Genomic DNA, 21004 nt, shown 5'->3' with positions numbered 1-21004 from the left:
CCTGACGAGCCAACAAGCCTGGTTTTTAAACAGGCAGGTGGTCACGGAGTGTATTGAATGACTTGATTGTCCTTGAACTACAGAAGCAGCATTTACTTCCTATGTCTTTCCTTAACAGCATTCCAAAGGCAGGCTCAGCTCAGTGACATCATTTACATAAATGAGTGTCCACAGCAATCCCCATATGCAGGTCATTGAGGTATATTAGATATGATATTCTCTCGAATGCTGCACTTTGAGGTGTTGCTCATCGTGTTAAATGAATGTGTCATACTTTTATGAAACATATTTTAAAACTATTTTCCATATCTGTCTTGTCTTTGCATCTTATATTTTGTGTGAGTATATTTTGTAAACCACCAATGATTTTTATGGGCAAGTATTTCAGTTGTGTAACTGCTATGTAGAAATCACGACGTGCAGTAAAGTTATTTGGGATCAATCCTTTATTGTTTCAAAACTCTAAATTATTTTACAATACAGTCCTTTATGGTTACTTCTGTGATTTGAATGATGGGTAATGTACAATGTCATCCAATAATGAAACACAGTCACAAACAAAGTATTCCTTTCTACATATTAATATTCTATGATAGCGGGAAGTTTTGTGCTGTTAGTTCTTTTTTTCTGTATTTATTTAATTTGATAGCACAATTCCTTCCCTTTTGAATGAACAAAAAGCATTGTTTTTTGAAAGTGCATTGTCAATGATTGCAATGACGACCGCTTTCGTCAGTCGGCCAAAATGTACATTTCAGTATTAACTGAGGGTCATACTGCGTTGTGAGTAACAAACAGCATTGACTACTTTTCCAACTACAACATTTATCGGGATAAGTAAAATCAAAGAAAATATATCAATATGCATGCCATGAACATTGATCCATAAACATTTACAATAAATGTATATTTTCATTTGAATTATGTTGCTGATAATGATACAGTTTTTCCACAAAGAGGACAAATGCTGATAATGAATGAGAACTAAATATATAAACATCCAAATACTTTTGTTCAATTTACACACAGGTATTAATGCTTTCTGCCAGTGTTTAGGGCCATGCCCTAATAAAGAAATAGCGTTTGGTCCACAACAACAAATCATCTGGATTAGAAAGAAAGAGGGGGTTGATGGGATGTTGAACTGAAGGCCAAAATAATAACATGATTATGATCTTTCTTTTCATTTTCAAGTTGATAAGAGATTTATGAATTATGTATGATGTGGGTGTTTAAAACTTTATGCAATATAAATATACATTTTAGCTCATAACTTGGCTATATTATACTTTCTTGTTCCACGGAACAGCTTTCACTCTGTAGAACTTGGTGCCCAAAGGAACTTTGAACCGGTTTTGAGCCTAAGGTGGGAAACATTCACAACATACATGCTCTTAGAAAGTCACCCTTTGATTGTTGATTTGATTTTAATTATTGATTATTTTACCTCCTTTAATTACCATCTATTTAAAGAAAATCTACTGAGCTCTACTACTAGACTATTACAATTACTATTACAATTCATTACCTATATACTACTATACATTACCTTTTTCGCCTGGCAATATTCTTTCTCCATCACTTTTCCAAGAACCCACGGCCGTCTTGAGGCTCCTGATGCTGAAGTAAACATAGGATCTGTCAGTGATCGACACAATAAAATCAATGCTCAGTACACAAACTTTGACATGGGTTACTCAAAATCACTTATACAAAACATCTACAAAACATCATTACACAATAACTTTGTATAATTGTCTATTATATATTGTATACAACTTTATACTCATGCAACAAAAGTTAAATTGTACATTATAACTTTATTCTATAATAACTTCGCTACATATTGGTTTTTAAGTATTGAGGCCTACAATTATAAGGCGATGGTGATTGTCTGACCTGGTTTGAGGTCCAGTGCAGTGAGGGACTCAGAGTGGAGGAAGTACAGGGTGGGACCCACGGTGAATAGCACATAGTTGTCATGCCTTTCATCTAGGATGATCAGAACCAAGTCAGCGACCTGGAAACTGAAACGGACACAGGGGTCAACCTTCACACAAAATGGTGCTAGATTCTATATACAACAACAAAAATGAAACAGATATTAAGAGACAAAAATGAAATAAAATATACAAATAAAATGCTTTGATTTGGTAGAGAAAACTCATTTAATTTTTTACAAAGGAGAAAACGTACAACCACTGCATCTATATACACTATACATCAGTACTTTATGTGGCAATCTTTGTATGCTTACTCTCTGATGGCAATTTTCTCTGAATGTCGTGACGACACTGAGGACATGCTTTGAGACATCTACAAAGAGAGAAAGGTAATGGTTGTTAAGAGTGAGTTGATAATCTTTCTGACACTGCTGGTCATGGATGCTTTCCTGGTCTGACTGATCTTTGCATAGCAGCCATCAATAGGACCGTATGTTGTGTGGCGTGAAATGTATTTGCTGGAACGTATACATTTTTGGCATACATTGTTATGCTTTTGTTTAGGTATGTCAGCAATAGCGCTGCAATATGTCAAACTGCCTGTATGATCGTTTTGATTCCCCTTTATCAGAAGGCTTTTGATAGAGGAAGTTACTGTTGTAGCTCAGAAAGCTCTGCTGAACAGGGATAGAAGCATTGATGCTATTGCCATCTAGTGGTGGTGGGGTAAAATAGCTTGGGGTACACTGACAAAGCCTGTCAATAGCGAAATGAATTATAACTGGTTATACACTGAGTGTATAAAACATTAGGAACACCTTCCTAATATTGAGTTGCACCCCCCGTTAGCCCTCAGAACAGTCTCAATTCGTCAGGGCATGGACTCTACAAGGTGTCGAAAGCTTTCCACAGGGATGCTGGCACATGTTGACTCCAATGCTTCCCACAGTTGTGTCAAGTTGGCTGGTAGTGGATTTGTAATCCAAATACTTTGTTCAATCTCATCCCACAGATGCTCAATTGAATTGAGATCTGGTGACTGGGGAGCCACTGCAGTAAGCTGAATTCACTTTCATGTTCGCGGAACCATTCCTGTACAATCCTAGCGTTGTGGCATGGGGCATTATCCTGCTAAAAAAACAATTAGCAGATGGATACACTACTGCCATGAAGGGATGCAACAGATTATCAATGTTATTCAGATATCCTGTGGCTTTCAAACTTTTATCAAGGGGCCCAATGTGTGCCATGAAAACACACCATCACACCCCCACCACCAGCCTGCAATGTTGACACACGGCATGAGGAATGCATGTACTCGTGGTTTTCTCCATACCCTAGTCCTTCCATCAGCGTGTCCAGTGATTGGCTGAGAGAAATTGATGATAAAAGATTGTGAGGGCTGTTTTGTTAAACTTCAGTGCGGCTTTTAACATTATCGATCATAGTCTGCTGCTGGAAAAACGTATGTGTTATGGCTTTACACCTCCTGCTATATTGTGGATAAAGAGTTACCTGTCTAACAGAACATAGAGGGTGTTCTTTAATGGAAGCCTCTCCAACATAATCCAGGTAGAATCAGGAATTCCCCAGGGCAGCTGTCTAGGCCCCTTACTTTTTTCAATCTTTACTAATGACATGCCACTGGCTTTGAGTAAAGCCAGTGTGTCTATGTATGAGGATGACTCAACACTATACACGTCAGCTACTACAGCAATTGAAATGACTGCAACACTTAACAAAGAGCTGCAGTTAGTTTCAGAGTGGGTGGCAAGGAATAAGTTAGTCCTAAATATTTCAAAAACTAAAAGCATTGTATTTGAGACAAATCATTCACTAAACCCTAAACCTCAACTAAATCTTGCAATATATAATGTGGAAATTGAGCAAGTTGAGGTGACTAAACTGCTTGGAGTAACCCTGGATTGTAAACTGTCATGGTCAAAACATATTTATACAACAGTAGCTAAGATGGGGAGAAGTCTGTCCATAATAAAGCGCTGCTCTACCTTCTTAACAGCACTATCAACAAGGCAGGTCCTACAGGCCCTAGTTTTGTCGCACCTGAACTACTGTTCAGTCGTGTGCTCAGGTGCAACAAAAAGGGACTTAGGAAAATTGCAATTGTACACAGAGAGCTAACTATAATATGCATGTCAAACTCTCCTGGCTCAAAGTGGAGGAGAGTGACTTCTTCACTACTTGTATTTCTGAGAGGTATTGACATGTTGAATGCACTGAGCTGTCTATTTGAACTACTGGACACCCATGCATACCCCACAAGACATGCCACAAGAGGTCTCTTCACAATCTCCAAGTCCAGAACAGACTATGGGAGGCGCACAGTACTACATAGAGCCATGACTACATGGAACTCTATTCCACATCAAGTAACAGATGCAAGCAGTAAAATGTGACTTTAAAAAACGGATAAAAATACACCTTATGGAACAGCAGGGACTGTGACGCAACACAAACATAGGCACAGACACATGCATATACGCACACGTACACATGGATTTTGTATTGTAGATATGTGGTAGTGGTGCAGTAGGGGCCTGAGGGCACACAGTGTGTTGTGAAATCTGTGAATGTATTGTAATGTTTTCGAAATTGTATAACTGCCTTAATTTTGCTGGACCCCAGGAAGAGTAGCTAACGCGGACCCATAATAAATACAAATAGTGTTTTTGTTCCTTAGCCCACTGCAACCGTAGTTTATTGTTTTTTGCTGAAAGAAGTGGAACTCTAAGGTCATCAGCTGCCATACCCCATTCATGTCAAGGTACGACGAGTTGTGAATTATTTTGTGGGTCTTTGGGCACCAATGTTGTACTGGACTGTCAATTGACTAACTGTAGCCCGTCTGTTGCGCTGCACAATTCGTGACAGCCTCCTTTGTCCTCTTTCATCAATGGCCCGTTTTTAACCACTGGCCTGCCGTTGGCTGGATGTCCTTTGGGTGGTGGACCATTCTTGATACACACAGGAAACTGTTGAGCTTGAAAAACCCAGAAGCGTTGCAGTTCTGACACACTCAAACCAGTGCACTACTACCATAGCCCCTTCAAAGGCACTTCAATATTTTGTCTTGCCACCCTCTGAAAAGCACACATACACAATTAATATCTCAATTGTCTCAAGGCTTAAAAATCATTATTTAACCGTTCTCCTCTCCTTTATCTACACCGATTGAAGTGGATTTAACAGGTGACATCAATAGGGATCATAGCTTTCACCTGGATTCACCTGGTCAGTCTGTCATGGAAAGAGCAGGTGTTCCTAATGTTTTATACACTCAGTGTATATCTGTAAGTAAACAATACACATGGAAACCATGTGAAAAATGAATGTAAAAATAAATAAAAGAATGTGATTTGTTTTTGGGCTAGAATAGTTGGCTTAAACAATCACATGATATTAATAGCAACATTTCCTCATCCTCTAATTAGCCATCAAAGTTAATAAAACATACCAGTCTTTGACTGAGGCGCTTGTTTTCTTCTTCCTTCATATGTAAAGTCTGAAATATGACGGGAAGATGTTACAACAAACAACTCAAGTGAAATTCTAGAACAATCCAACCCCAACTTCATCAGGTTCCATTTAGATGTCACAGAGGTGTCTACTCACCCTCTCAAGTAACAGTATCCGCTGTTTCTCCTCCGACATCATCAGGATGTTATCGCTAATAAAGAAACAAAGGACCAATAATCAGATCACTTTGGCGACAGCTTTTAACACATTTGAGAATCATTCAAAGAAATAGTTACTATGAAATAAAAAGATTCAACAAGCATGAATATGAATTTGAAGTGACTTCTGTTTGAGATTGCAATGATGATTGCTAGCCTGCATAAATGTAGTTAACAGAAAAAACTACAGAAAAAACATAACTTACATTTCCCAATCCTAGCCTCCCTCGCTCTCTCTTTGTTATTTGTCCATCCTTGTCTGGCCATCTCAAACAAGCACTTTCAACATTCATCTTAATCTTTTACACATTAAAACTGACAACATTATTCTTTGACAGCTTACAACTTCTATTCATAAATTGGTCTAATACTTTATCTTCATTATCCAATAAGGAGGACCTTCAAAGGCCTCATGGTCCTCAGTTCCACCAAATAAGTCTCCATACTATATATAATTTGACAAGTTTAAACAAGTATATCTGTCAAAGTTTATTTCTATAAATGACAGATTCATTGTGATGGGAGGGGGTTCTTTTGAATCACTGTTTATTGGACTGTTTATATTTGGAACGTTTGGGGGATGCTTACTGCACGGTGACCATGCTGGCCTCCACAGCAGAGTCCACTCTGTCGTCCTCTCTGATGGCGGCCACAGATGCCAGTCTGTCTGGGTCAGGGAAGAGCTCTGGGGAGCAGGCTCCAGCCCCAACCTCAACTTCAGTCCCAGGTCCAGGACAGGTCCCAGGTCCAAGTCTAGCCCCGGCTCCAGTGGGCTCCAGGGCTAATGGGTTAGGTCTGTAGTAGGCCGAGGACACCAGGGCTGTGCTGCTCAGCCGGTTCAGCTCCTCCTCCAACTGCTTCTTCTCCTGCATGACGATGGCCCGGTCCTCAGATAGCGTCTCTATCAGACCTGAAGACACACAGTGAACATATCAGGATGAATGAACTGCAGCAAGACTTACTTTCAATACAATCAATCAACATATTACAGGGCCAAATGAACCACTGCAACCAATAACAGCATAGAAAATGCAATCTAGTTCCAGCACATACAGCCCATTAAATGTTAAAAAGGCAGAAATCATTCTGTTCTCTCATAGTGTCCAAGCTGTACGTGACTATGGTGTACCTTTGTCCTTCTCCTGCTGCTGGCTAACCTTCCGCAGCTCCTCTGTCAGCTCACTGATGATTTGTTCCTTCTTCAGCTTCTCTCTCATCAGAACAGTGTTGAAGTTAGTCTGGGGAGGGAGGACATGAAGGCTTTCAGACACCTCCCAGGCAATAGAGCAGCAGTAAAACACAATGAGGCAGTCACAGAGGACAAAGAACTACCAGAAAGGAGACAGGTGAGGCTCAATTGAGGGTTGAGTCATGGCTCAGACAACAGACCTCAATCAAGCATGCTCGCTTTACCATAAGATCTTAGGCTAGGAGGATCACAGGATTTTAGGCTGGTAGCATAACCTATGACAATAAAAATGTATAGAAATAGTAACATTAAATTTGTGTATTTGTGGTGCAGGTTTAAATTTCAAAAGGCCAAACAGTGTGTTCAAACGAATGTTAACTCCCAACAATGTGGTTTAACCACATTTCTCTAAGAGGGTCACATAGTCACCAGTATCATATTCCCATTTGGACTGCTCACCAGTAAGACAAGGTCATGATAACACTGTGTGCTATAGTTATAACACACAAACTGCCTCACATACCTGCTTTCATTTAGGGGCTGACTAAGGCTGCCACATAGGCACATAGTGGTAGTAGTAGTGAGGTAATGGAGTATTTTTAGCATTTCAGGTGTTGGTCACTTGTAGTCAGTTTGTTTGTTTGCAGTTGCCAGTGAATCACAATTAGACCTACTTAGAAGAAAGGTAACAGGGGACAAATGCTAAAACCTCAAACATTTAGCTAAACAATTAGCTAAAAGCTAAAAAGAATGTAGGCAAACTAACTACATAGTATAGGATTTACAATGTAGTGTATCTAGATATGGTGCCGCTACTAGATTCAGTGCTGGTCAATATTGACAGAAGAACCCTCTGAATAGGTGTGGAGGACTAGTCTAATAAAAAGCATGAGCTGGCGCACACCCATAGACAATTATTTAGTGTAGAGGTGCCGACTAACGAGGAATAAACTGTTAGCTATGAAAACAAAAAGAGTATAACCTAACAGTCATTTATTGGTCTAACACTAACCTGTTGTTCTGCGATGAGCGAGGTCTTGAGGTTCTGCATCTCCTCGTTCTTCCTCCTCTCCAGGATCTCCATTTGGATGTGCAGGGAGGCTGTCTCCTGCTGCAGACGCTCCTGCAAGGCAGAGTCCAGGGAGAGAGGAGCTCCTGTTTCGGACCCCCGACCCTCTGTCTGCACCTTCGACAACCCTGCCTCTCTGTAGCACACACAGAGAGATAGAAAGAGACATACAGTTGAAGTCGGAAGTTTACATACACCTTTGCCAAATACATTTCAACTCAGTTTTTCACAATTCCTGACATTTAATCCTAGTAGAAATTCCCTGTCTTAGGTCAGTTGGATCACCACTTTATTTTAAGAATGTGAAATGTCAGAATAAGTGTAGAGAGAATGATTTATTTCAGGTTTTATATCTTTCGTCACATTCCCAGTGGGTCAGAAGTTTACATACACTCAATTAGTATTTGGTAGCACTGCCTTTAAATTGTTTACCTTGGGTCAAACGTTTCGGGTAGCCTTCCACAAGCTTCCCACAATAAGTTGGGTGAATTTTGACAGAGCTGGTGTAACTGAGTCAGGTTTGTAGGCCTCCTTGCTCGCACACGCTTTTTCAGTTCTGCCCACAGATTTTCTATAGGATTGAGGTCAGGGCTTTGTGATGACCACTCCAATACCTTGACTTTGTTGTCCTTAAGCCATTTTGCCACAACTTTGGAAGTATGCTTGGGGTCATTGTCCATTTGGAAGACCCATTTGCGACCAAGCTTTAACTTCCTGACTGATGTCTTGAGATGTTGCTTCAATATATCCACATAATTTTCCTTCCTCATGATGCCATCTATTTTGTGAAGTGCACCAGTCCCTCCTGCAGCAAAGCAACCCCACAGCATGATGCTGCCACCCCCGTGCTTCACGGTAGGGATGGTGTTCTTCGGCTTGCATGCGACCCCCTTTTTCCTCCAAACATACTCATGGTCATTATGGCCAAACAGTTCTATTTTTGTTTCATCAGACCAGAGAACATTTCTCCAAAAAGTAGCTTCTAAAGCCATGACATCATTTTCTGGAATTTTCCAAGCTGTTTAAAGGCACAGTCAACTTAGTGTATGTAAACTTCTGACCCACTGGAATTGTGATACAGTTAATTATAAGTGAAATAATCTGTCTGTTAACAATTGTTGAAAAATTACTTGTGTCATGCACAATGTAGATGTCCTAACCGACTTGCCAAAACTATAGTTTGTTAACAAGAAATGTGTGGAGTGGTTGAAAAACGAGTTTTAATGACTCCAACCTAAGTGTAAGTAAACTTCTGACTTCAACTGTAAGTAACAGCGAGACAAGTCACACACAGTAGACATCAGGCAGGTCAATAGGTCAAATTAAATACTCTTCATGATTTAGTTTAGGTTTGATTCTTTGGCTAAGAAAGTTCCTAGTGTTTTTTTGTCTTGTCTCAGTGCCGGTCATTTTATGTTCCCTTTAATCCCTTACGCAACATGTCAAAAACATCGGACCACATACAATCTTGACACAGCATGCAGTACACGTTATTGTTTCCCTAAGCGTTCACCTCTGGGCCTTTTTCAGCATGTAAACCCTAAATACAGCTATGTAACGCAAGAAAATACCTATTTTCAATGTATACTAAAGCTAATTGAAGTCAACACAAGTCTGTGTAATCCGAACTCACTTAGGGTCTCAATTTACTGTTGAGAGTTAGAATAATAGAATAGACAAGGTAAAATTTCTAAATTTAGTTGTGCATTAACAGTTTTTCCTCTTATGTTAGTCACTAGCTAGGTTTCCATCCAATTGGCAACAGATTTTCATGAAAATATTCTAAAATCCGCATAAAGAAAACTGTTTTGCTTAAGTTTTGAAGTACCGGATAAAATAAAAAAGTTCAATGTGTTTCCATCGTATTTTAAACTATACCAATAGTTTTGTCACAAAAACTTTTGAGTTATATAGCAAATGTGCCTGCTCTGGTCTTGGTACGTGCGCTATAGCAACAGCTGGCAGATACAGTGCGGGTAGGCTAGTCTACTTGTTGAGATTATTATTGATAAGGGCGAGAATATTTTTATTTGTCAAATGGCAGTCAAGCATCGATTTTCATGTAATCAGAATAAGACGCTCGATATTTATTAAAAAGGAGCATCAAGCTCATCACCATGCACTTTCACCACCCTGTAAAGTTCATCATAACTTATTTCATCTGTAGCCTATTAAACTGCATTGTTTCCCAAGTCGTAGTGGGAGGACCACACACCATATCATAGACCCTCCAAGTTTACTTCGATATGATGGTTATTATATCAATATTTGGGCATAAAGGCGTTTCCACTGCCATTGCATAATTAATTTTACACACAAAAAGATCCCACCATGTCGAACAAATAAATTATCTGTCGGCATTTATAAAATTGTACCGAAACTTCCTGTTTCCATCACAGTTGACGTGATTTTTTTTTTTTTTATACAGTATGACTTCACTCACATTAAAACTGTGGATGGAAACATGGTTAGTGTCAGTCACTCAATTAGCCCATGTCAACCAGATAATTTTTTTTAGATTGGTAAATTAGACTAGCCAGCTATCTAAACTTGTATTAATCATGGTCGAATTATCGACCGGGGTCCCCCATTGATTTTGTTAGTCAGTCTCACTCAGATATCATATAAAAAAACTGCAAACATTTCTCTCCACCCTATGGCAAAATATGTAGAATTACAGGAAATTAGCTGTAAAACTGCACATTTTTCACTCTGGCGTATGGCGAAATGTGTAGAATTTCAGCAAACGTACAAAATTGTAGGGAATGAACTCTAAAACGAATAAATAGTTATCTTGTTCATTACAAGGCTGATGAAATGTTTATTACAAATCACACTTATCTGTTACCTGGTAGCAGCGGTACGTGCGTCTCTCTTACCTTTCTGAGGATTGTTTTTCCTGAAGCTCATTTTCAAGTTGTCTAATTTTGTCTAGCAGTCTTTTCTCCATCTCCTCCTTTTGTTGCTCAAAGTCTTTAAAGGCATCTGGTACTGCAGCCGTCAAGGACTCCTCTTTCTCCAAACGTTCCTGGGCTGCTTGGGTGTCCTGCTCTAATCGTTTGGTGAGCAGATCATTTTCCGTCTGCAAATCGCAGATAACAGTCCTCAAGTGTTGCCTCTGCTCCTCAAAACTCCTCTGCTGCACTTCCTTATCGTCACGCAGCGCTGCCGTCTGCTGGTCGAGGTCTTGTTGGAGGTTCTGCAGCTGTTCTGCGCAGCTCCTCCCTGCGTCCTGTGCCTGCTGCTGCAGGGCGGTCAGCTCGCTGCGGAGCTTGTTCCTCTCTTCCTCGTGCCTGCCCACCAGCTCCGAGATGCACTGGTCTTTCTCTATGCGCATCAGCGTCCGGAGCTCGGCAAGGCCCGTCTCGTACTCTTCGTTCTTGGCCTGCAGCTGCCTGTTGACCTGAACTAGCTGTTCGCTGAGGGACTGGGTCTCTGCCTCTACAGTGGCCTTCCCCACATTGGCCTCCTGCTGCCCCTGCTTGGCCTCCTCGTAGAGCAGCCTCACCTCCTCCGTCTCTGACTCCTTCAGGGCCAGCTCCACCTCCAGCTTGCAGCGCAGGTCAGCCAGCTCGGCTGCCCAGGCCTCCAGGTCCCTCAGTTGGCCGTCCCTCCCTGTAAGAGTGGCGGCGTGGAGGTCTGTGGCCTTGCACAGCTTGTCCCTGTTCTCTGTGGCCAGGCGCTCCATGGCCTCCTGGTTCTCCCGGGCCAGGGTGTCTAGCTGGGCCTGGTGCTGCTGCATCATCCTCTCCTCCAGCTCCTGCAGGTGGGACTGCTCTGCCCCCTCCAGCTCCTGGCGGAGCATCTGCTGGCCACGCTCGATCTCAATGTGGAGTGTCTCCAGCTGGCTGGACAGGGAGTCTCTGGAGGCAGCCACGGTCTGCACCTCTTGGGCCTGATCGCTGATCTTCTGCTCCAGGTCCCTGAGCCTCTGAGTGTGTACGCTCTCCGCCTCGGTCCAGCGCTGCCTCTCGGCCTCCAGCTGGGTCAGCTCCTTCTCTTTGCGCTCCAGCAGCCCCTCCAGCTCCAGCATGGCCCGCTGCACGTCTTTCACGGTGTTCCGGTTGACCTGGTTCTCCTCTGTCAGGGCCTGAAGTTGCTTCTCGTGGTCCTGCTGCATAGAGAGGAGCTCGGCCTGGTGCTGCTCCGTCAGCTCCTCCTCCTCCCTCTTACGGATGGTGTCCACCATGTTGCGCACCTCAATGGTCATGGTCTTCAGGGCGAAGCCAAAGTCTCGCTGCTCCTTCAGCACCAGGCCTCTGAAGCAGTACAGGTCATCCTTGACGCTCCGCAGGTTGGTCTGGGAGTCCTCGGCAGCAGATCGGTACTTCTCAATGCTCAGCTTCAGCGTAGCCATCTTGGAGTTTTCCCTCTCTAAGGTGGTGGTGTCATGCATGCGCTTGCTGTCAATGGCATTGATGACCGACGAGTACAGCGACTCTACCATCATCTCTGGGCTGGTGGGGTCGCTGATGGGGGTGGTCGAGTTTTCGATCACAAACTCATTGACCGCCGATAAGAAGTCTGACTCGGGGCTCTCAGCCAGGGAGTCCAGGTCCAGGGAGCCGGCCTGCTGCAGGACGGGGTCCATGTTGGGGTGGCCAATGGTCTCGAAGTCAAAGGTTTGGGCATCGATGCTGTCCGGGGACAGGTCCTCCAGGGCGGTGGGGTCAGGGAGGGGCTGGCAGGGGGGGCCCGGGATACTGAGAGAGGAGGGGGTCTTGGAGGAGGTAGTCCCTGGGGTGCTGTCGGACCGTGGGGTCAACGCTGCCGTGGATCTCTGAGCACTCTGGCTGCACGACCCCTGGAGGAACAGAAATAAGAGGGGGAGTGAGTGGAGAATATGCAATAAAGGGAGTGTTCACTGTGCTTTTAGATAATTGCCATTCCATATTCCATTGTAGTTTGTCATTACCCTTTGTTCGCTCAGTAAATTGGTGATAGTTTGAGACATCTCATCCACACTTGCAGCTTGAGCAGCTAGGACCAACTGTTGAAGCATCTCCACATGCTGGTGCAAAGGCTCAAAGTCACACAGTGTTGGAACCCTGGGGAAAAGAAACATGGGACTATCTTTAATCAATACGAAATGGACAGTCTCCCAGGGTTATTGCACTGAATATTGCAACAGAGATAGACACAAGTAGGGATGCGCATTGGAAATTATTATATTATTCAAATAATATCCTGACATTTTTTCGGATGCCCGGATTGTAGAAATTCTTTTTTTTTTGCTATTGACTCTCATAATGACGCAAATGCACATGGCAGAGGTAAACAGTGGAAATGCTGCTTTTCTCAGGTAGTTTGGCTAACAGCGAAAGAGAAGTCTGATTTTCACCACGATATAACGGATTCTCTTACAAAAAGGTCTTCTGGTGAGTATTTCGCATTGATCTATGTCAGGTATTGTGGAAACTCCATTAGGTGAGCGCCTGTAATTGCTATTTGAAGTGTGGAAAAAAGCACACTGACGTCAGGGCAGACTGGAGGGTTAAATGTGCAGCAGTAGCTCAACAAACCGTTATAGAAACTACATTAACCCTTTACACTCGTGGGAATTGGCCTATATGGATAGGGCTAAATTTTTTATGTTTCTTACAGAAGAAATATGAATAGCATATGCATAGCCATAGTAGCAATTGAAAGGGAATGGTTTGGAGATAATGGGGAAATTATTAGACCAAAGGTGAGGACAACAGTTCACCTGACACAAGACTGAATCCAAACATTACACTGTTGATTTTATGTGAATTTTACATTTATGTAAGTTTCACCGCATTTGTTGATAACGAAATCTGAAAATACTATGGATACATTCCACAGCAGGTTGGTGGCACCTTAATTGGGGAGGACGGGCTCGTGGTAATGGCTGGAGCGGATTAAGTGGAATGGTATCAAATACATCAAACACATGTCTGCCATGTGCTTGATGCCATTTGATTTACGCCGGTCCAGCCATTATTATGAGCCGTCCTCCCCTCAGCAGCCTCCACTGATACATTCCGTAACATGATAAAAATGTTCCTGGAAAATGAGGGGTAGGTGCAACATTAGACAAAAAAATGACACGGGTTTGAGTGAGAGGACTAACTGGTGTCTCCAAGTGGCCACCACCTCTCCAAAGTGTGCACAGTTTCTAAGCAATTTCAATGCACTTTTATGACACACAAAAAAAGTTTGCAACTATAAGTTACTTTTTTGAGCTCTCCTAGCTGTACCGTTGAGGAACTAGAGCAAGCACACTTCTAGTTGTTTTATTTGGAACACAACCCTGCATTCCCACCTTCACACAATTACTGTCCAAAAACAGTCCAAAAACGGTCCATTATAAATCGTAATCTGGGTCAGGTGAGCATAATTTCAAAGCTTGTTCTATTGCCAACATGGCTAGCTAAGTTATAAAATACGATATTACAGTGTTAGGCTTTCACAATGAAATGCAGGGAAACAGATTATAATTTTGGTGCGCATAGAAAGGAGTGATGAGTGCATTCAGGTACATGTGCAGGAGAGAATTTTCTTTACAGTAGACAAACAGGCTCATTCTGTTCAGAACAACCAAGGGTATGACGCCATGTCATCTTGTAACTGCACATCAAACAGTGATCATAAACGTTGACCATGTATATGACATGAGTTTTTGATATGGAAATATGAAGTGCACATTTGGACTAACAGGTGTTTGGCTTGCTTGTATGACATCAAAGCTGTATTTGCTATAATCCTCAACGTCTAATCTTTCAAAATACATCCTGTTAATTTACAGCATTTCCCAGACTAAGACAACAAAAAATTAGCAAAAGTTGCCCGATTAGCAGGAGGGATGGAGGCAACTTCTTGTCGCACGAGGTGCTCAAGTTCAGAACAGCTGTCAGTCAAAGTCCATAGAGCACTGTGAAGTGCAGAGCTCTGACGTCATGTATAGTATGTTACTGTACAGCCACTGCGTTCCAATTTAGGTGTTTATCAGTGCCCAAATCTGCCATTTTCAATCTGTATATGGGTACGAGTGTAAAGGGTTAAACGTTTGTTTTATTAAATTTAGAATTTAAAATGTCATGGTATATCCTTGTAGGTAAAAATGTCACACGGATAATTTAGATTAGACAACGTTTTTCATTGTTATAATAGGCCTACAGTTGTTTTTCTCCAAAAAAGAACACTTGCTCAAGTAATCGAATACCAACATCCGTTCGGATATTTGATTAACCGTCCCAAGTTCCAAGACATGGTTATTTCTTTACTATGTACGTGAAGGAAACCATGGCCTACCTGAGGAAAGGCTGCACCTCTGTAGGACAACAGGTCTTTAAGTACTGCAGGTCACCAAGGGAAATATCTGGAAGCTCAAAGTCAAACTTTCTGGGCTTTCGTGTCTACACAATAAAAGAAAGATAGACAACAAAAACAAGAGAGAAATGGGTCGGATTATAATATTTTGGAAATGAAATGGATGTTCATCGAACACAGCAAATGACTGACTACTTACGCAAAATGAAGTGGGGGGCCATGAGTCAAGTCCTCTAAACAATCGATTTCGGAGAAAAGATTTCCCTGCAAAGAGGATCACATAGCATTATGTCTGCTCATTGGTTGGTTTGAATTTATGTATGTTAATTTCAGAGGGGATACTCGTAAAAGATCACCAAATAGGAGTTTTAAAAAATTATGGAACTTACTGAATAACTTGCCAAACGTTTCCCTTTTATACTTCTCAGTCTCATAGAGATGCTTTCCATCCTTCACGAGAGCACAGGCCCACTGAGGAGAGATAACAGCAGAATTTAGACAGTTTTTCCTCCAATTGTTTGAGTTCCTTGTATATCAGTAGGTCTGGCTGGAGGTTGAGGCTTGTGTTACAGTAGGTCTTCAAGTAGGGACTGAAGAGAGACTTGGGTTGGCTTTGAGTTTTGAAAAGGGGTCATGTGCTCTGACTGACCTCTCTGTAGTGGCCTATGAAGAGCTTCCTGCGGACCACCTCCACTACAGCCAGGCAGTACATCTGAGGCACGGTGCTGAGGGCGTCCACCACCCGGACCCTCTCCATCAGCTCTGTCAACAGCCTCAGCAGGGCCTGCAGCTTTTCCCCATCCTGGTCTGCGTGCAGCATCACGTAGCAGCACCATCTACATTCACAGTGGTTAGGGTCAGTGTTAGCTTAGCTTGCATATATAGAAAAGTGATTTACATGGCTTGTATGTGACCAGTTATGGTGAATTTATTGGAGTGATTTTGGTTCGTTGCATTGCTCAAAAGGAATAAAGATGCACCAAGAGAGCCACAGAAAAAATAAAATGAGAGAAATGAACAGATGCCTTACTTGAGACGAACTTGTAGGTTGTTCGCCAGCTCCTGTTTGGCAGTGGTGCACTTCTGTTTGATGTCCAACAGCTTCCTGTGGTTGGTCAGCATGATCATCAGCTGGTTGGCATGACTGAGACACAGGTCAGGCAGCACGGACGTATCCTTCAGGTTCTCAGCACGCTTCTGATTGGCCAGAAATCCCTAACAGCCAATAGATTGACAGGTGAGTTGAGTTGTATTTATTTCATTCACACATTTTCAGCTAGAAGCTGGATTGCATTATACAGTACATAATACGGTATGTGAATGAATAGGCACATTTTATACAGTGTGTTATTCACCATTGATATTACATCATTTAGATCACACTATTTTGCTTACCTGAGCAAGTTCCTTCTGTTCATTGACCAACTTTTTACAGCTCGCTATCATTTGGTCTAGAGCGTATAACCTGTCCTCAAGTCCTTTGATGGCTTTCATGTTCTGATTATCCAGTTTGGCAATCGTGTCTCGACATTCCACCAAGAATGGTTGAATAACACGTGGGTCGAGCTGAAATAGAAAGGACGTTTACATTATGGTTCCATTTTGTCTGTGTTTCTTTGCACTTTACAACCAAGACATATCACCGAATAGACTATCATAAATGAATTTACACCCACTGTTTAGTAGTCATGGCAAGGCCACTGACAGAGACCAATTCAGCCACACAGAAACAAAGAGAAAAACACAATAGAGAAGACAGACACAAACATACAACAGCGACTCACCCTATTGATGGAGTCAAAGCATTTCCTCACGACTGACTCCACGTCATTGGGCCTGTCTTGAACGTTGATCCAGTCCAGCAGTGTGACGTTAAAGGACAGGGGGTTTGCCCTCTCTGGAGAGTCTGCCTCCTGCAGGGCTGTCCTCAGCCCACTACTGTTCGTCATCTCACTGCTTTCCTGGTCTTCGGCGGTGTCGGGCGAGCCCCCCGCCCCCGGAGCAGAGAACGATGCAGGTAGCTTGGTGGGGGTGAGGAAGAGCACCGAGTCGGTGGACTTCTCCTCCTCCTCTGTCTCGTCAGAGTCCTTGTTTGGAGTGGAGCAGGACTTCTCTATGCATTCTTTGTAGCTGTGGCGGGTCAGACACTCCAGCAGGGGGATCTTGGCCATGACTGAAACTGCTGTCCCCAGTCTAAAAAAGTACATGCCAAATGTCAGTTTACACCCATAGAATTTAGATTTACATCTTTGGATACAGCTCACATGTGGCACAGTCTTTGGATACAGATTAATGAAGGGAAGTGTGGCACAGAGGAGATAGAGAGAGATAAGGGGGAGAGGGAGAATGGAAGAGAGAAATAGAAAAGGAAACTTAATTAGCTGACAATTCAAAACGTGCCAGTGTGGTACGCCACACACATGCAAAAATCTCTAACCTGATACGGCACATTATCTGCGAGAAATATTTATTTAACCTGAATAATTAATTGAAATTGAACCTATTGCCTATACTGTCACAGTAGGACAATCCATCCATCCATCCATCTACTCGTTTCATTCATACCACCCCCTTTCAATTGCATTGGACTTAATATTTATGCAGGGGGTCACTTACTTTGTCAGTTTCAATTTGATGTCCTCAAAGTCTTGTTGATAATTAATGTACGCCGTGTCAAATTGCCACAGTAGCTTCTGATAAGACAGGGTACAGTCATCCAGGTTTGCCATGATAGCAGCCCAACCTTGGTGTTGGAGGTGTTCATCGTGAACCAGGCGTTCGCAGAAAGAGCAAAGTTTCTTGGCGACTTCAAACATTTCCTGGAGAAGCATAAGAAAGGTATTCAGAAGTTAGAACACACTAGAAATGCCAAAACAATCATACGGTTCATTAGCTTTCCTTATTTGAATACATTGAGAACATTACATTTTCATATCCTATTTTAATGTTGTAGCATGGTGACACATGGTACAGCAACATCGATGGCTTATTTTGAGAAAGTAGTAAGTGGACCAGAAACAAACAAAACATTTACCACAGCAAGTTGTGTTCGCGAGGCAACGGTGTGAAAGACTGCTGGCATCATTAATGACTCCTCCACCTTGAGCTCCATCTCATTCTCAATAGAGAAGGTGGTTTTAAGGATCGTCGGAGCCCGGTCACACAAAATCATCTCTTTGTTGAACAGGAATATGGGGTTGGTGTCCTGGGCAACAAAAACACAATCTGTCAAGACTCTTGAGCTGAACACATCTAGAATAATAATGATCTTTTTTTTCCTCAACGTCTTGCACAGTGGCTTCAGAAAACGGTCACCAATAATTTTTTAAGTCAAAACCACTTCCTTTATAAGACACAATCATTACAAAAAACAAACAATAATTACAAATGGTGCAAACTTACAGTGCCAGCACTGTAGCTGCAGACTCGCCTCTCTGCAACCATACACTCCCCTCCATTGACAACCAGGACTTGATGCTGGGTTGCAATCTTGTATTTGACCTGGATGGCATGTTTGAGGTCCAACACTCTGCAAGAACACAGGTAGGCTATATGATCAAATTCAGAGAACTTTTTGATTTCAGCATAAATGAAATGTTCTGTTTAGACTGAGATCAGTAGAAAATGGCTAAAGGTAATCTGAAAGATTAAATGGGTCTTACGTTTGGACAGCAAGCTCTGTGTCAAATGTCAGAGTGCTTCCATTGTTGACCTGGAACACATACAACTTCATGTTGAATCCTCCAGCGAACTTCACACTCCTTTAGCTTGATCATTTAGTCATTCAACACCACCCTGTGTAAGACAAAAAAGGTACAATAAGTATTTACTTTTGGTTGTGACTGTTTACTATTCCCTACTGGGAGCTACAAGGTCCACCAAATGCATTTATTGACACATAAACCACAGCAACTTACGTTAATTGGCCTGTATCACATAAGGCTAATCCAAAACATATAAATGAAATACAAACAATCAAGCCTACTTGCTACAAAAGACTTGATTAATTTGCCATTTACCTAACTGTCATGTAACTTCTAGCTACATGAGATTGTATACACGTGTTTTAGCAATGTATTTCAATATTTTCAAAGGTGAGAACTGAAAAGCAGCCACACACGTGGGGCTTCTAGCCGAAACTAGTTATTTGAACTCAACCATATATTTTTTACTCCAATTTTAGAGCAGCTGGCTAGTTGTAACGTCAATATATAGACGTTACTGCTTTGCCCAGCAAAATGATTATCATCAGAAATGTAAATGGACACACTCACTATATTGTAGGCAGTTAAGTGCTGTAACTAACGTTACAGGCTGAGTCATGTTGGCTATTAAATTAGCTAGGTAACAAGCTAACAAAAGCTAACGTCGGCGAAACAGCATTCTAACGTTAGCTGTTCACGTCGTAAACAAGAGAACGCCGGTCTCACCTTGAAACTTGGCTAGACAGTGTCACAAGTTATGGCTAGCTGACAGCTAAATTATATATTTTAATGACATATTGTGTTGTGGTTTGGACGGCCCAACACAACACACACAAAAGTATTGGGGACATACGCCCTGGGTCAATGAACGCGCTGTAGCAATCTAACGTTCGTTAGCTAGTTAGCAAATGTGGCAAGTACCTGCGGGGATAGCTAACGTTTGCTAAATCGTATGTCTACATTTGAAACATGACCATATGGCTCTCTGACGATCAGCTACGAGGCCTTACTTGACACTGTCGGTGGCTAGAAAGCTTTAGTTCGCTAGTACATTATGCGCTTGCGTAACTGTTAACGTTAGACCATTAGCTAGCTAGTAGCTAGCCAGCTAACTAACGTTAGCTAGATGGACAAAGGAAAGAAGACAAAGGGACATGCAAATGTAACATACATTGATTAATATCGACATAACTAGCTGGTTAACGAAGTAGTTAATACATGTATTGTTTAAATCCCTTTGTTTCCTCTGACGGTTTTTAATAGCAGGCTAGCCTAACGCAGTTTCTCAGCAACTTAGTTAGTTAGTTTAGCTAACGTTGGTTTACACCCCATGACAGTGAAGGGGTCCGTATTTACAGAAATGTAATGTTATAGGACTGACATGTCTAGCAATAAGAAACTCTTCTTACCGTTGTTGTTTACCCAAATCCTCTCCTCCGCCTTGGCGAGCTAGCTGGCTAACTTGGTTTAGCTTGACTGGCATAGCGCTAACGCTAGCTAGTTTTAGAAAGCTAACCGAAAATGTTGTTAGTTAGCTATGTGGTATGATTATCTAGTCTTTAATGTAGCTGACTCAATCTTAGTTTTTACGATCGATTCATATTGCTATCTACACATTTTCATGGGTTCTCAATTCGCTTGTCACTGATCTCTTTTCTTCGCCAAGGATTGTGTAACACCAGTGAATGTTTATTTCAAGTAGCTAGCAAGCTAACACCCTATTCTGCAGCTAGCTGTGTTTTGTTGTTGTGCTTATCGTCACTGCACAGCGAGGTGCATTCTGGGAGAGGAAAAAGTAATGACCATGTTTTGCTGCAACATGAAAAGGGGTGTGGTTTGTCCATATACAGTAGAGAAGGGCCCACAATAGTACAAAATATACAATAGTACCACCAAATTGAACGACACACATATGGCATTGTATGTAGAGATTGAAGCACTCTCTACCTCTAATACACATTATACTTGAAACCAGATATACATGCAGCATTAGCATGCATGAAAAAAAATGCAACACTTCAAAATCATATTGAAACATGGCAGGCATGTCATTGGATTCAGAGGTCCACAGTCTTTCCTGGAGTGCAATTGCAATCAACCTTTCAAGTAGT

General features: G+C 42.0%; 1 protein-coding gene across 2 annotated transcripts; it reads right to left on the bottom strand.

Moving 5' to 3' along the window:
* Positions 1-423: 423 nt before the first annotated feature.
* Positions 424-20661, bottom strand: rb1cc1 (RB1-inducible coiled-coil 1). 2 transcript variants are annotated; one of them, XM_041896360.2, is made up of 23 exons: positions 20303-20661; positions 18852-18984; positions 18592-18718; positions 18224-18394; positions 17806-18008; positions 16974-17382; positions 16585-16755; positions 16220-16404; positions 15839-16025; positions 15579-15660; positions 15389-15453; positions 15172-15275; positions 12812-12944; positions 10776-12700; positions 7840-8032; positions 6768-6876; positions 6227-6548; positions 5577-5631; positions 5419-5466; positions 2258-2316; positions 1900-2027; positions 1550-1638; positions 424-1361 (listed from the first exon to the last, which is right to left on the bottom strand). In XM_041896360.2, the coding sequence occupies exons 2-23, from the start codon at positions 18920-18922 to the stop codon at positions 1284-1286; spliced, it is 4914 nt and encodes a 1637-aa protein (XP_041752294.2). In that variant the 5' UTR covers positions 18923-18984; positions 20303-20661; the 3' UTR covers positions 424-1283. The 2 variants fall into 2 exon arrangements, with proteins under 2 accessions (XP_041752294.2, XP_041752295.2); XM_041896361.2 differs by having other exon boundaries at positions 1550-1620.
* Between the last annotated feature and the right edge of the window lie 343 nt (positions 20662-21004).

Source organism: Coregonus clupeaformis, chromosome 14 (genome assembly GCF_020615455.1).
Source record: "Coregonus clupeaformis isolate EN_2021a chromosome 14, ASM2061545v1, whole genome shotgun sequence".
Lineage (NCBI taxonomy): Eukaryota > Metazoa > Chordata > Actinopteri > Salmoniformes > Salmonidae > Coregonus > Coregonus clupeaformis.
The sequence above is the reverse complement of the archived record's forward strand: the minus strand, read 5'-3'. Positions and strand labels throughout refer to the sequence as shown.

What these genes read in the sequence shown, in the direction of transcription:
- rb1cc1 (XM_041896360.2), bottom strand. Translation starts at nt 18,922, where the DNA reads ATGAAGTTGTATGTGTTCCAGGTCAACAATGGAAGCACTCTGACATTT. An exon ending in GCAGCTACAGTGCTGGCACT is followed by an intron (nt 18,395 to 18,591) that starts GTAAGTTTGCAC and finishes TTTGTTGCCCAG; the next exon opens with GACACCAACCCCATATTCCT. An exon ending in AACCTACAAGTTCGTCTCAA is followed by an intron (nt 16,026 to 16,219) that starts GTAAGGCATCTG and finishes CTGTGAATGTAG; the next exon opens with ATGGTGCTGCTACGTGATGC.